The following is a 15,614-nucleotide window of genomic DNA, read 5'->3' as shown; positions in this document are numbered from 1 at the left end:
GCGATGCAGGTCTAGCACTGGACTTCTAGCCTGAAATGCTGCCCACCCCAAGGACACAGGCTTCCCTCTTCACCTCAAGAGAAAAACCAGGGGTTTCAATAGAAGCTGAAAGGGATCCCCTTGTTGGGTGGGGTGCAGTTTCTCTTCTCTCTCCCTGCCAAAATGTTTCCACCCTCAAACTGAAGCACATTCCACTCCTTCTGACAAACATCAAAATGAAAACAAACCCCAGCGTTCAAACAGCTTTGTTTGGGGGAAAAAAAAAAAAAAAACCAAACCCAGTTATGATGACATTAAATAGTAACGAATTTAGAGCTGCCAGGGTAGTGACTTTTATTTGTGGAGAGCGTTTATCAGCTTGGGAGGGAATACCGATGACCTCACCGGCTTGGGGGGCTACACTGACCAACCTCGGCGCTGAAGACTAGAGTGGATGAGTCCTCGCAGGAGGCACACTGTAAATCAGGTCGAACCTAGGACCTACCCCCCTTTCTGAGATGCGGTTTCATTATGTAGCTCAGCTTGGCCTTGAGACCCTCGCCCCTGGGATGGCCTGTAAAACTTGTCTCTGGAGATGAGAAACGGGGAAGAAATGTGCATTTCTCTTGTAAACCCAGGCAGAGAAGAAAAGCTTATCACTCCTCATTGTGCCTTTGTAGCTGTGACGTCATTATCTCATTATCTCCTGGACTCGGTACAACCATATAAGAGACAGAAAGTAGATAAGGAACCAGGTTAGCACTCCCAGTGGCCTTGAGGTAGGCTGCACCGCAACAAGTGAGTTGAGAACGGAGAGTTACAATGTGTCAGTATCAACACACAGCAGACAAACCAGAAGGGCCTCAACCAGAGAGATTTCCTCTTGACTGATAGCTCTACGTATTGGTTTTCACAGTTTGAGACAGCTTTAGAGGTTTCTCATGGATAGTGTGTCAGCAGCTCTGAGGTAGAAGCCCCAGCGCACCTGTTACAAGGCCAGGCACGCTGCTGTGTCTGGGACCCTAGCGTTGACTGTGTGTGTGAGATAGGTGGGTTTGCGAGACAGCCATCCTCACTAGAAACAGCTTCCCAGTCCGTGAGAGAACCCGGCTCAAGAAAAGGAAAAGGGACAGAAGAGGGAGACCCCTGACGTGCTGCTCCGGTCTACCCGCGTGCACCCGCATACTCGAGAGCACGTGCCCTCTCCACACAACACACAGACAGACCGAGAAAAGCATGACAGTAAAAAAGTCTGAAATAGCTAAAGCTAATGCAACACGTTGCCACAAAATACACAGACAAAGCTCTAGTGTGCAGGGTTCCATTTTTACAAGTGTGGCAGAGTATGAACTACAGGCGTCCCATGGCGTCCGCAGGGGACTGCTTCCAGGAACCTCGCTTGTGGACACCTGTGCGATCCTCCCCCACACCTAGCCATTGCCAAACTGCTTACAATTCCTGGAGCAGGGTCAAAGCAATGTAGACAGTTGATATTCTGTACTGTTTAGGGATGGACAAGAGAAAAGGCCTGTGCACGTTCAGTATAGGACAGACCACCGCCCACCCCTCGCAGAACTAGCTCCGTTCTAGTCATGGGAGTTCCTGTGTGACAGGAGCATTTTCCATTACTTATAATGTTCCCAGTGAGGTCCTTCTGCTAACACCTGCTTTCATGTTAAAGTGGGAACTACATTGACAGCCATAGCAAGGGTCCAACACAAGGAAGACCAAATGCTGTGGGACCAGCTCTCCACACCAAAATTCGCATTTTTTTCTTTTGTAAGAGCCATCCTCTCTTTCTAGTTGAAGCCCAAAGATCAAACAGCATTTCTCCACCTTTAAAACTCAAGAACAACCTTCTCGAGGCCTGGGTACCAATGCCATAGGGCTGGTTGCTCACCTCCTCTTCCCTTTGGCCACCTTTCTCCCTGCCTCAGCAAACTGATTTTTTTTTTTAATTTGATTTATAAGTTTTAATTTAGTCAGCTAATTTACAGAACTGGAGATTGAACCCAAGACCTCACTGAATGGTATGCAATCATCTCTAAAATTTTATTTATTTATTTATTTATTGCAATCTATTCACTTTGTATCCCTGCTGCAGCCCCCTCCCTCATCTCTTCCCAGTCCCACCTACCCTCCCTCTTCTCTCTCTATGCCCTTTCCCTAGTTCCCTGATAGGGGAGGTCCTCCTCCCCTTCTATCTGACCCTAGCTTATTGGGTCTCATCAAGGCTGGCTGCATCATCTTCCTCCACGGCCTGGTACAGCTGCATCCCCCCCCCCCCCAGGGGAGGTGATCAAAGAGCCAGCCACTGAGTTCATGTCAGAGGCAGCCTGGTATGCAGTTTTTTAAAAGCTGCTTTCCTGGTCCTCATTTTTAAGCCCCTCTCCCCCCATAATATTTTTATTGATCATCTGGTAATTCATATGATAAACCTCAATCACAATCACTTCCTAGTACTCTCAGGTCCACTCCTCACCACTGTGACCTGCCCCACCCCCAGCACTCTGATTCCTAATGCCATAAATGTCTCTAAACCCTATCCCAGCAGAGGCAGATTTGAGTCTCCTCCAACTGTCTCTTTACCTACAACTTCCCCCCCCCCCCCAAATCAGGGATTGACTTTCTGAGTGGTGGACAGACATGAGCTCTTTTGGGTAATGCTTGAAAAATGAGAGGACAGAGAAGCTGGGGTGGAGCTCGGCTGCAGAATGCTGGCATGAGGTACTGGGTTTGGTTCCCAGCACTGGGAGGAAGGGTAGCAAGATCGGAGCCATCAGTCCCATCTACCCATCTATCTGTAGAAAAGCCGGCGGTGTGTGTGTGTGTGTGTGTGTGTGTGTGTGTGTGTGTGTGTGTGTGGACTTTGAGCAGGGTGAATATGACAGGGATAGAAGCTGCGGCAGCCATGGCCCTTCCGGACAGCACCTGACTCTTCTTCACCGTCGCTTTCACAGTAACCAGAAAGCAGTCACATATGCCCCTAGTTCTCAATCATCCTAGCAGATGAAGTGAAGCCGAGAAGAGGGTAATAGGAACCATGGCTTTTAGTCAGCCATTCAGAAGGCTGGGTAGCCCAGTCTTGTATGACTGGGCCTCAGCCTATGGCATCTACCACCACCTGTAGGTGGACAGTGTCAAAGCTGAGTTAAAGGACTGAGTCCACTTGGCTTCCCTTGGCTTTGAACCGGGCACGAGCATTCTGATAGCCGGTCGTAGAGCTCACTTTGGAGACAGGCTGAGAGCATCTTTCACTTTGTTCCTTCCTCCACACTAGGATATCTGATATGTAAATTCATGTCAGGAAGGCTGATGTGTTTGGACCTGGTTTGATGGCCAATGTCTGGTTGGATGAGGACTACCAGGACACTGATTTCAAAGGCTAGAGTGCAGAAAGAATTTGTGAGTGCCTGAGCCCGTACACCTAACTCCTTAAAAAGACTGCCCTGAGCCCAGTACTGTAGTGCTGGTGAGTCCATCATGGCAGAAGACCCCATCTGCTGTCAAGAACTGGATATCCAGCCAGCAGCCAAGTTTGCTGTTGGCCTGGTGGAACAGGGCTTGGGCTAACGGGGGATACTATGTAAGGTGACTGGTAGGCTAAGGGGTCACCCAAAGGAAGTACAGCTGGGTGGAGCTGCAGGCATGGAGGAATGTGCCTGTGGGAGAAATGGAGCATTCAGAGGAGGACAGGCATATTCTCATGGCACGCCCTGCCCCCGCCCACTCCCTACACCGTCCTGGGGAAGGCTTGGAAGATGTAGTAGCTTTGTATTTAGGGGATAAATAGGTATGTTTGGAGAATGAAAGATGAATGTTGGGAGGCACATACAGATATGGGTACGGTACTGGCCACAACCTTTTTTTGGGTAGTGCCCAGTCTCGTTCATGAGGAGCTCAGCACCTCAAACTCCCAGCCTCCAGTTCCTTCCTTAGCAGACGCTAGCACCTTTACCACAGCTGGCCTGGGAAACCATTGATATGGATACCTTGCCGATTCTTCCAAGGGGCTAGTAAAAGGGTTATGAATTTATTCTGTGTCTAAGCCTTATCATTTAAACCAACATAAATTATTTTCCTAAGTCTATTCATACTTGTTCCTTGATTTTCTACCATTGAGTAGAAAATTAAATGCTCTGTATTTTCAGACACTTAGAGAAGGCGGTAACACCAATTCTCTCAAGGGCAATTTATTGCATTTCTATTCAACTCAATATTCACGGATGGATAATTTAACAGACACATACTCAGTTCAGCTTGTAAACTGCCATGAACTCCAGATTCTGCTGGCTAAATTTCTCCATGCACTGCAATTCCAGTTTTAAAGAATGTTGTTTTTCTTAAAAGCTTATCTTTTCTTTTCGCTCACTCTTCCCGCTAACCCCCTGACAGACTCTAAGGGTGGTCTGCGATTATTTTTGCAACATTGGCATTTTGGTTTTAATTCATTTCATTTGCATAAATTGCCTCCCTGCTTCTGATTACATGCTTCTTGGCAAAGCCTGTGGGCGAGGAAGTGTAATGGATGGATGAAGAGGCACAGACTATGACAAATTCCGGAAGCCTAAGATGACTTGATGGGCGTCTCTCGGAAGCTCTCTTGAACTAGGATGTATTTTTGCTAACATTCCTATGCCTGGAATCCAAACCAAAACCCTGGGAAAAGAAGACAAGGAGGCTATACATGGAGGTGGAAGAGAAAGGAATCAGATTGTATCAATTATTGAAAGCAATAGTTGACAAAGCTGACTGTAGACTGGCAGGAGAGCTGCTACATACACAGAGAGCAAAAGAACAACATTCAACTCCAGCCTGGATTGTAGTTCAGTGGTAGAGAGCTGGACACAAGCATGTGAAAGGCCTGGATTACACCCATTAAAGAAAGCTAAGACTGCCACTCAGCAGGAGGAACCACCTCCCCTGCCTGCTCTCCCCTCCCCACCACTCTCTTTCCTTCCCCACTACAGACCTTTAAGAGTTCAAGGTCGGCCTTGAACTCTTGATCCTGTTGTCTCCCGACTATGACCGTGCTGGCTGTGTTCCATCGTGCACAGCCAACAAGGGGGCCATTTCTACCAACATTAATATGCTGTAGTTTCCCTGGTGGGGCTGCTTTCATTTAAAGTAACCATTTATGTAAAGAAGACTGGCTTCCAGCTAGAGAGGAAGAGATTAAAACAAATGGACGGGGCCTAGATGCCCTTTCATAGCAGAAAGACGCCATCCCCATGAGTCACAGCACTTTCCCCTCTTGCCAGCCAATAGTTTTTGGAAACTGAGGACAACAGTCAATTTACTCTCCCTTGGACACACCATGCTGGAAGGACAGGAAACTCTCCTTTGTTTCTGGCCGGACACATGCGTGATTTTCCTGGAAGGCGTGATGCCACTCGGGTAGAGAGCACCCTGCCAGTACACCACGTCAAGAGGAAGCAGCTGATGCGAGGGCCAGGTTGGAGGGAAAGCAGGAAATTCTGATGATGAGATAGGGGAGAGACAGGGAAGGGAAACCACCCGGGGGTGGGGGGGGGAACTGCCAAGGGCTCAGCCAAGGGTTAGAGGTCACAGGAATCAAGCCTGAGCAGACGCTGCTTCACTGAAAACTTGGGGCATAGACGCCAAGAGCTAGGGGCATTAGAGAGGAGAAGGTGTTTTGCTGAGACTTGTGAAACAGGCTGGAAGATTTCCACTGCTCCATGGGGCAGGAGATGGAAGGGGGTGTGGTGGGGGAGGAGGTGAAGGTGATTTTGCAGGAGGCTTGGTTGTCCTGAGCTCCCAAAGGACAACCCGGATTGGCTGAGTTCTACATAGTGAGCTCTTGTATGTCTCACTTAAAGCCTAGCTTGGGAAGTGTTTAACATTCTCACCATGTAAATAAATGTCAGCCCCTGAAAAACGCTACAAACGGTCATCTTCTTGAAATCTACAAGGTCTGAATGGCTTCACCTTCACTCGTGGTGGAGTTTAGGAAGTGCTTGGCTAACCAACCGGGCACCCCAAAGTACGGGTGTGTGGTGTGGGGGGGAGGGGTTGCATCCCAGCACCCTGAACGAACTTTATCACTGACCTGAATCAGACCCAGCAGGCAGCTAGTACATACTTAGACCGAGAACTCGGAGGGTAAACAAAGGGAGTTCAACTGGACGTGAGAAAGAACAAGCCGGCAATGCCTCTAAAGGGTGGGGCCCCAGCGTGCTGTTTTCACCCCCACATCAGGTCCAGTAACTCTCCACAAAGCAACAGCCTCACTGACTCCCCACCCTGGCTCTGGCAGCTTCCTGCTTTCTGGAGGCCAGCGAAGGCAATGACGTCAGGGTGCACCTGGCAGTGGTGTGGTCAGAGTGGGCGACCGTAGCAGAGACAAAAGCCACGGCAAGTTTGAAGCTGACCTTCTAGTCCTTTGTCCCTGAGATTTCCACTTTGGGGCAGGTCCAGCCTTGGTGCCCCCCACAAGCACACAATCAAAAAGGGGTACGTGCATGTAGGATCCTCTTTTACCTTCTCCCTAGAACCCACAGGGGAGGGACTAGAAGAGAGATGACCACAAAGTCAGACCGGGTATCATGGCTATCCTGGCCACAGTGTACGCCTTCCCCACGAGTCTGTGTGGCAGACCCCAGTGACCCTTAGAAATGTCCTCTAGGGCACTGACTACCACACAAATACCAGCAGAAGGCTTTACCTCTTCTGGATGAACTGAAAGATTGTTCAAGCCCAAGATTCCAGTCAAGATTGTCATTAAAAACAAACAAAACTAGTCTGCATGGCATCAAATTAAGCCCCACAGTGGTTAATTAAAAAAAAAAAAATCTGTTATGCATAGTAACTGACTCACATAATTTCAGCATTTAGGAGGCCGAGGCAGAAGAAGTGTGAGCTCAAGGCTAGCCTGGGCTATGTAGGGAGACCCACTAGTCAGCTGCCTAACAAAGCCACCTAGAAAGAACTCACACTGTACATTCTTCCAGAGCCCTTCCCTCACAGCCTCAGTGTGCTATCAAAGGAAAACAGTCACAGAGAGAGCTAACTTCAAATGGACATCTGCTAAGAATTCGAGCTTGGTTGGATACCTCTCCACGCTGTTTTGAAAACGTGTCACTGCTTAGGAAAGTTCTCTGAGGAGGAAGATGTGCTCCACCCACTCTCTACCCTGAAACAGAACCTAAGGAGGGCCGGGACTAATCGACAGGGAGACCCTCTTGCACCTCTTTTGCATAAACACTGGGCGGGCCCAGACAAACCACCCTCAGCACATGCGGCTACTGGGACCACTAGAGCGTGGTCCTCGTCCTCTCGTCCTCTCGCTGGACCGCAGCAGGCCACCTGCAGACCGCCGCCCGGCAGTCCAGACAGGCCAGGCAGACCCTCGGGGTCAGATCCCACACGCGGGGAGGCACTCTGCCTCTCCTGAAAGTGTTTGGACCAAGTTAAATATTGTTCCAAGTGCTTATGGCTCATCCCTATTTATTGTATTTTTATGTTGTAAAAGTGATATACGCTGCTCTGTGCTAAGGCTGCGGTGTGGGCTTTTTGGTCCTTTCTGCAAGAATTTATTTTCCAGCATCACTTCACATATGTGGCTTACCTGGTAAATATCATGCCAAGTGATTAAACTGGCTTTCTAAGAAACTGAAGACTGTGCCAATGTGATAGAGCAGAGAACACCTGCTATTTTTTTTTTTTTCTTTTGGTGTGAGATTACTTTCTGGAAAGTTGTACGGGCTTTTGGGTTTATTGGCTATTACAAACCATCAGCTCTGAGGAATAAAGCCATTTATAAAATGTGAGGCTGGGAAAACTATATGAAAGCATTTGTCCCTTCTCCCCACCACAAAAATGTCCATTTGGAAAATTGTTTCTCAGAATAAGAGGTCCCGAGCAGCAGCGCTGAACTGGTTGACGGTCATTTCATGAGTGTTGGGAAGAATACGAACCTGTGGCCACCCCAAAGCAAGGACACACAGAAATGTGTTCTCTAGATTTGTTTGCATCGACTAATTTTATGTATGGCTGTGTGCACACGCGTGTGGAGTTCTGAGGAGAACTTCCAGGAGGCTCTCTCCTACCCTACGGTAGGTCCCTGGGATTGGACTCAAGTTGTCAGGCTAGGCAGCTTCATCCACTGAGCCATCCCGCCAGCCCAGAATGCACTCTTATGCAGAGAAGTAACAGAGAAACTTACTTTAGAAAGAAATGCTTGGCTCCCTTAACAAAAAGAGAACCCCCCACAGGAAAGCCTTCTGGGGCCTTGAGCCGAGGGGTTCCTGTGGAAAAGCCTGGGGAGGTGAGATGGGCCAGAGAGGCCTCCTCACTGTGTGACACACTGACCATCAGTTACTGACTATCAGCTCCAGTTACAGCAATTCCCAAACAGAATGCGATGTGACGTGTCAGCCACAGAAATGCACAGGACAGCTAGGTAAAAGGGGGAAGGACAGGTAGGTATTTAGAGCTAAAATGAGGACAGGACAAAGAAGCCAACCCCCTCTAGCATTTCTCCATGGTCAAACATGGAGATTTGCCAACAGGGTCAAACAGCTATTGTCATGGCTGGACTGGTTTGTGTTAGGAGTCTTTGCTTTCAAGACCTATGGGGTAAGGAAGGTGCAGAAGGGCTACTAGCCTCCCTTTGGGACATACCGACAGGGGACCTGTCCTTATGTTCTAAAGCCCACAGCACCCTGTCCGCGTCGGACATTTATTTACCAGAGTCTGTCCGGCAGAGGCCCACAGGGGACCTGTGCCACCTGTTCCTCTCCATGAAGTTCATGGTCACACACGCTGGAGGTGCTGATCGATGGTTTGCTGAATGAGTGAGTGAGTGAGTGCTACTGAGGAATGGAGAGCTTCTCTGACCGTGAGGTCTGTTGGAGGAGGGGAAGAGCCTGGATCTCAGACCCATGATAGCGACTGAACGTGGAATGACTAAGCACAACACTGACTCACTCTGCTAGAATTTTCCCACCTGCAGGAGCCAGTTCTCCTCGTGTCCCCATTCCTTCTCCTGAAGTCACCGTACCAGGAAGTTACCGCAATGTCTCTCGAAGGGGTGATGAATGCTCGAGGCATTCCAGCAGCCTGTGGTAGGGCCCAGAGTGGGGTCAAAGAAAGTGAATTCCAGCCTTATTAGGAGATCCTGGCCTCCCTGGGGGAATTTGCCCGGCTTGCACGGGCTTCCTGTGCTGTCACAGAGAGCGGCTGTCTCACTGCCTCCAGCAACAGTGTCCTGCCTTCCAGGACCGGCTTTTACTCAGGCTCCACTTCCTTCCTGACTCCACAGGCCCCATGGTTTCAAGATTGTACCATAGAGCAAGCACAGACACTCCCTGTGTCCTGGAGGTGAGATAGTGACACAGATAGCTGACTCAGTCCAGGAACCGCTGGGAGCGGCCACCGCTCCAGGGCTATTCCATGGTTTCACTGATTAAGCAGTCACACGTCAAAGAGCCGGGTCCAGGAGCAGAGTTCACGGATTTTCCGGGACAGTTTTGCTTTTAGCCTGGCGGAGAAGGTGGTGAGGTGTGAAAAGATTCACCACAGAACCATCTCCCTGGCTGACTTGGTACCTTTGTCCCCATAGCCATTCAGACGATCTGACACTAGAGTCAGACTTGCCCCTGTCAATCTACCTCTTTCCAAGATGCTCACAGCTGTGTATGCTCTCTCTCTCTCTGCTTCTCCCACAAATGACAAATGTAGGTCTGGAACTCAGTCTGTAGACCAGACTGGCCTTGAACCGGCAGAGATCCGCCTGCCTCTACCTCACTAATACCGGGATTCAAGGCATGGGCCACTGGCTTTTCCTACGTTCTTCCCTTAATAATGGCGTGACTACCCAAAGCCAGCAGACTAAAACGCTTCCCTTTTCTGTCTGCATATGAACTATTCCCCAGAGCTCATGTGTCTGAACACTCGGTTCCTGTTTGAAGGAGCCGTAGGACGTGGGTGGTGGAGCTTCGCTGGAGGAAGTGGCTCCCTGGGGCTAGGACGTGAGGTATTGAGGTCCAGCCCACCTCCCTGTGGCCAGCTGCCTTTCCTCCATGGTAGACTGTATGTATTCCTTCCTCAGCCATGAGCCAAAGTAATGACATTCTCCGTCCTTCCTCCCTTAACTTGTTTTTGTCATAGCAAAGAGAAGGGCAGGAAAATCACCCCCTTCTGTATGTCCCGTGCCAGGCGGCCATCTTCACAGCATGCTGGGATGTTTCCACACTCTACAGCTGCCCCTGGGGCTGGTTCTGTTTCCCTTAAACTCTCTCCACGAGGTGCTGCAGCTGGCCTCCCAAAACGCACATTCTGAGCAAACCCCGCCCTGTAGGGGTGCTCTAGACTGAAAGCCAAGTCCCTAAGGGATTGCATTCAAGATGGCCATTCAGGCCCTGAACCACCTTTATCCCGGGTCTCAGCCTCTTACCCCGACCCTCAACCAATTCCAGCCACACTACGTTGCCTGGGTAGGGACATCATGTTGTCTTGAGCCTTTGAGCTGATACTCAGTCTCCAGTCGCCAGCTGGCTCCTCCTTGCCTGTGAGTGCGGTTATATGGCCCCACAAGGCAGCGGACTCCAGACAATTCTACCTTGGCCATTATTCTGTTGCTCACACTTGCTTTCCTCAGAATCTCTACACCTCACAGTGCATGGGGAATTAAAAAATTGTGCTCAGAAAAGATTTTGCCCAACATCAAATGAAATGGTCAGATGTCTGGGAAGGAATGTTTTTTTGTCCATTCATTTCTTGTTTGCATAAAAATTATTGTAACTTTTAAAATTTGGACTTAGGTCAGGTGGTAACCGTTGCAGTAACAGAGATGTTGAGGAGGAATTCCCCACCCCCTCTTTTTTTGTGAGACAGGGTTTTTCTGCGTAGCCCTGGCTGTCCTGGGACTCACTGTTAAACCAGGTCACTCTCAAATTCAAACCTCTGCCTGCCTTCGCCTTCTGCGTGTTCAGTTAAAGGTGTGTGCTACCAAGCTCAGCTAAATCAGCTGTAATTTTAAAATTCTAACCCTAATCTAGGAGCAATCATATGACGAAGTCAGGTTTAAGCCACAGCGCCTGTGGAGGGCTAGCCTGGGCGGCGAGGGTAAAGCCCGTCCTTTCTCTGCTCACCTCCTCCCTTCTTTAACAGACAACGGAAAATGACAATGACCGTTCCGAGGGACACAGTCCCGTTACAATGACCCTGTGAAACGGGAACCGAGGTGACCTACTCATTTTCTCAGACAGGTTCTATCAGATGTGCTCAGGAAGGAGCAAGGGGGAGGGGCCCCGGCCCGGCCCCCGCCCCCCAGCTCCTGGGGTAGCTGTTAGGGCCCCGGCCAGCGTGAGCAGCCAGCCCCAGGTTCCTTACAGAAGCATGCTATGGAAAGTTTGAGTCGCTAGTCTGTGAAAAAGCCTGCAGCCCAGTGCTCGGGCAGACTGCTGCTGGAGGAGCACACTGGTAAGTCTGGGCCACCACCCTCCTCTGTGCCTCCCACGGTTCTGAACACGTGACCCGACAGTAGACCCGCCTGTGACCTGCAAGGATAGAGGTGGCTTTTTTTTTTTTTTTGTCGCCCCGTTTATGGTGGTAGTGTGCTTAGAAAAATAACAAATACTATCAATTCCTCCCCGGTGTGCGATCTGCGGAGCTGGCAGAGCATGAGTAAGGCGTGACGGCAACACAAAGGAGGAAAGGCTTTGAAGCCTGGTACTCACTGTTCCCACCAACGGGTAAATGAACCCAGCACCAATGCTGGCCCGGACATCACTGATAGGCAGAACGAAATCCCTCGGCACCCCCTTTTTGTCAGGTTCGTGAGACAGAGAAAGGTGCGTCTTTGCCATGCAAATGGGCAAATTTCCAAAACCCTGTAAGAAAGAAAAGCAAATGCATTCACTGCCATAAATTCCGGCCCCTTGGACATAATCTTCTCTTTATCCCACCTCTGCAGCAATGGTTTGCAGGGGCAGGAGAGGCTGCTACTGCTTGCTGAGCATGAGGCTGAGGATAAGAGCGAGTGTTTATGCGGCGATAACTCAGCAGGGTGTGGGGTCTACTGTTGATTCTGGAGGGTCTCCTAAGAAGGAGGCGCTTGCACATTTGCATATGTGTGCGCGTGCCCATCTGTCTGTATGTGTATGTGTGTATGTGAGGCTATTTTTAGGCACAGCAGTGGGACAGCTGTGGAAAGTACTTTCCAAGGCTATTAATATCCAGGAAGGAGAAAGGTAATCCACACAAGGCTCCTAATGAGGCTCTCAGTCTCATTGTTCTGTCCTCGGAGTCCGCGGGGGAAGCAAAGAGCCCTTTGTGCTGGTTTATGAATCATGGCTATTTGATCTGAGATTACATTATAGGAACTAAGATGAGGTCACTTTTTCAGCCTCTTTTATTTTGAAGGACCAAAGTCTGTGCCTGACCCTGAATTCCAAAGGTGAAAGGGGAGGAAATCACGTGCGGCAGCTTACAAAAAGGACAGTGTCTGGGAGTTGCTGTGATTAAGCTGCACACAGCGTCCCTCAGAGACCTGACTAATAACGGCAACCACATACTTGACACTAACTTGTGAGGAATATTCCCGTGGTAGACAGACAGATGACACAACGTAATTGCTTATGATTCAACCTAAAACTATTTAGAATATTTTGGAGTACTATCAATTGTGTATGTGGGGTGGGAGTGGTTTTGAAACCCCTACTTTTACATACTAACGAGAAATTTGGTAAGAAAAAAAAAAAAGAACATAACAAGTAATACCCAGCTTTTTTAATTTTATAAAATGATTAGATATTGAAATTCCTATGCAATGACACATATGTAAATGTATATATACACACAGCCTTTGAAAATTTATTAGAAAAATTAAAAAATGTCATCCTATTAACATTACACATAAATAATGTTTTATAACTAAGAAGGCTATTAAAATAACTAATAGTTCTGAGCATTAAAAGTTCATGAGAAAAATGCCCCAAACTCAACAACAACGACCTGACTTAGCTGTTTGTGCAGAAGTGAAAGATTTACCACAGAACATGCAAGTGTGGAGTGACCAGCAATCCTTTGGTTTGTATTTTAAGGGAGATATGGTCTCTTACGTTTTAGGAGAGAGAGAAGGTTGTTAGCCTGGACGATCTTCCGCATTCTATGTAGCTGAGAAAGTCCTTGAACTTAGAATTTTCCTGCTCTTACCTTCCAGTAATTATAGGTTTGCAAATCCAAACCCAGGTTATGCAGTGCCGGGGACTGAACTCAGGACTTGGTGAGGAAGCAAGCACCCGGGCTACGGCCCGAGTCTGGGAATCTTTTATGAGTAAGTCAGCAAATAAGAAGTAAGTAAAGGAAGCTCGGGGACCAGAGAGATGGTTCCGTGGGTGAAAGCACTTGAGAACCTGACTGTGCACGCCTGAAACGCCAGCATGATGGGAGGTGGGTGTGAGGAGAGAACTGGATCCTGAGAGCTCGCTGGCTAGGTAGACCAGCCAAAGGGGTTGACTTTCGGTTCAGTGAGAGACCCTACCTCAAGACAGGCAGGTAGAACATGATAGAGAAAAGCACGCGACACTCCGCTCCCTGCGTGTCGATGCACAGGTGCGCACACCTATACCCTCACACGTGTGCAAAACACACCCTCTCACACACGGAAAGAAAGAAAGAAAAGCTGGGCCCAGGAATGTCCCTCAGTTGAGTACTGGCTGAGTATGTGAGAGGCTTAGTTCCATCTCCAGGACCAAAGCAAATCAAATCAAATAAAATAAAAACAACAACAAAAACCACAAACCGAAACCGCAAAGTAAAAAGACAAGCCAAGAGTGTGTGTGTGCAAAGTTCAAGGAAAGAACATTTTTCCCCCAGGAGAGTGTGCAAGCAGTCCTCCACTACCTCAAATGATGCGATTGAGTTTTCCACATCTAGGGAAATGGCAGCGTCCAGCAAATCCTAGTGCAATGGATAAGCCTTGCCCTGGAAAAGCCTCGGTCATGACGATGACATCGCCACCTGCCAGGTAAGCATATGCTTGGTTTTCCAGGACAGGTTTCTCTGTGTGGCCTGAGCTGTCATATACCGGCTCTGTAGACCAGGCTGGCCTTAAAATCGCAGAGATATATCTGCCTCAGCCTCCCAAAAGTGCTGGGATTAAAGGCGGGCACCACCGTAACTGGCTGACAAAAATAATTTTTACCAAACCCCAGAGAACACTCAACTTGGCACTGATAGGATCAAACGTATTTATGATTAGGAAAAAGGTGCTGGAGGGGAAAAACCAACAGCGTGACGTGTAATGGAGCGACCCCAGCGGCAGGCGTGTGAGACTCTGACTTGTATGTCAGGAGGCTGAAACTGGCGGAAGCATTCGAGGCCCACGGCCCTCCCACGGCTGCTTGCTCGCTGGGCCTTGTCACGGTCTAGACACACAAGATGGTGGAGCCTTCAGTCCCCAAGAACAAGCGAATGAACGGCTTGCATGAAAACACCACTGGACACTTCCGTCGAGTTCCCCTCACCTGCAGCACACAAGTAACCCACAATGAGGGGAAAGTGCTGTGAAGAGTCGCTCGGTGACTTCCCCTCTGTGTGCCAAGGGGGCGTTTCCAGTGCGTGGATGGGCACGTGTGAACATGGATGACACCCATCTTTCATACACCGAATAGCGATGGAGCCCAGCAGGAAAGTGCTGACAGCCCAGGAGCCGGGCCCTGCGTTTCATCCCTGGCACTACCAACCAGAGTCACATTCATGAATTTGGAAGCCTCGGATGTAAGACGATAAATGCCCTCACCATGATGCTCTCGTCAGCCAACAAGACCTACGCCACCGCTCTCACCTCTGCTGAGCCTCGGGAAATTGAGCGGGTTAACTGAGACAGAACTTACCTGTCCTGAAATCAAGGGGGGCATTTGAGACTACAAGCCAGACACCCCCCTAAAAGCACACGGATCTTGTTTACCTGTTGCGTATAGCGATCAATTTTAGACTGTGCCTCAGGAGAAAGCTCAATATCCTTGGCTCCGTAGACAGTCTGGGCGATGGTTCTTATTTTCTCCACAATTGGAAGCTGGAGGGACACGAATGACAACAAAATTATTGGCTTTAACATGGCTGAAGAACTAAGGGAAAGCTTGGTGAAGTTACAGACTTTGACTGAAAATTCCCCCACAAGTGCAGCATTCAGAACCAGCGACCTGTCCCTCTGTCACCCAGGAACTGAAATGTTCACCTCAGTAGTCAGTGGGCCGAGAGGAAGCCTTGATATTGAGCCAACAAAAGCCTGTCAGCCTAGCTTTCCATTTTTGTCCATTTCAATATTAAACTAATGATTAATGTCATGCAAAGAGATTCCTAAAAATAATCGAGATTCACACACATTTTAAATGCTAATGTGTTTGGGGTTTCCATTGGAAAAGCAGATAATGGCTCTCCTGTCACATTAGCTAGCTCTGGGAAATCACGCCACAGGGGAGAAACTCTGAGGAGACTAGATATCAGCAACTGATGCCAGGTTGAATGTGCCTCAAACCCAGTACCTGCAAGTTTCAGGCCGACCTAGGCAACACAGCGAGGCTATCTCACAGAACCAAAGCCCTAAATAACATCTCAACAACTTGCCACAAAACAACCTCCACACAAACAAGCCCCCAACTCCCTCC

At 49.0% G+C, this 15,614-nt stretch overlaps 1 protein-coding gene across 1 annotated transcript in view; it reads right to left on the bottom strand.

Annotated features, from left to right (window-relative positions):
• Positions 1-15,614, bottom strand: part of Mthfd1l (methylenetetrahydrofolate dehydrogenase (NADP+ dependent) 1 like) — a 170,168-nt gene that overhangs the window by 30,570 nt on the left and 123,984 nt on the right. Inside the window, exons 25-26 of the mRNA XM_055616128.1 lie at positions 14,915-15,022; positions 11,682-11,834 (exon numbers count right to left, since the gene is read on the bottom strand). Of these exons, the coding sequence (XP_055472103.1) occupies positions 11,682-11,834; positions 14,915-15,022 (261 nt within the window). The remainder of the gene's footprint in view (positions 1-11,681; positions 11,835-14,914; positions 15,023-15,614) is intronic.

This window comes from Psammomys obesus, unplaced genomic scaffold, assembly GCF_907164565.1.
Source record: "Psammomys obesus unplaced genomic scaffold, mPsaObe1.curated_primary_1811, whole genome shotgun sequence".
In the NCBI taxonomy this organism is placed as follows: Eukaryota; Metazoa; Chordata; class Mammalia; order Rodentia; family Muridae; genus Psammomys; species Psammomys obesus.
Note: the sequence above shows the minus strand (reverse complement) of the source record. Positions and strands in the feature narration are given on the sequence as shown.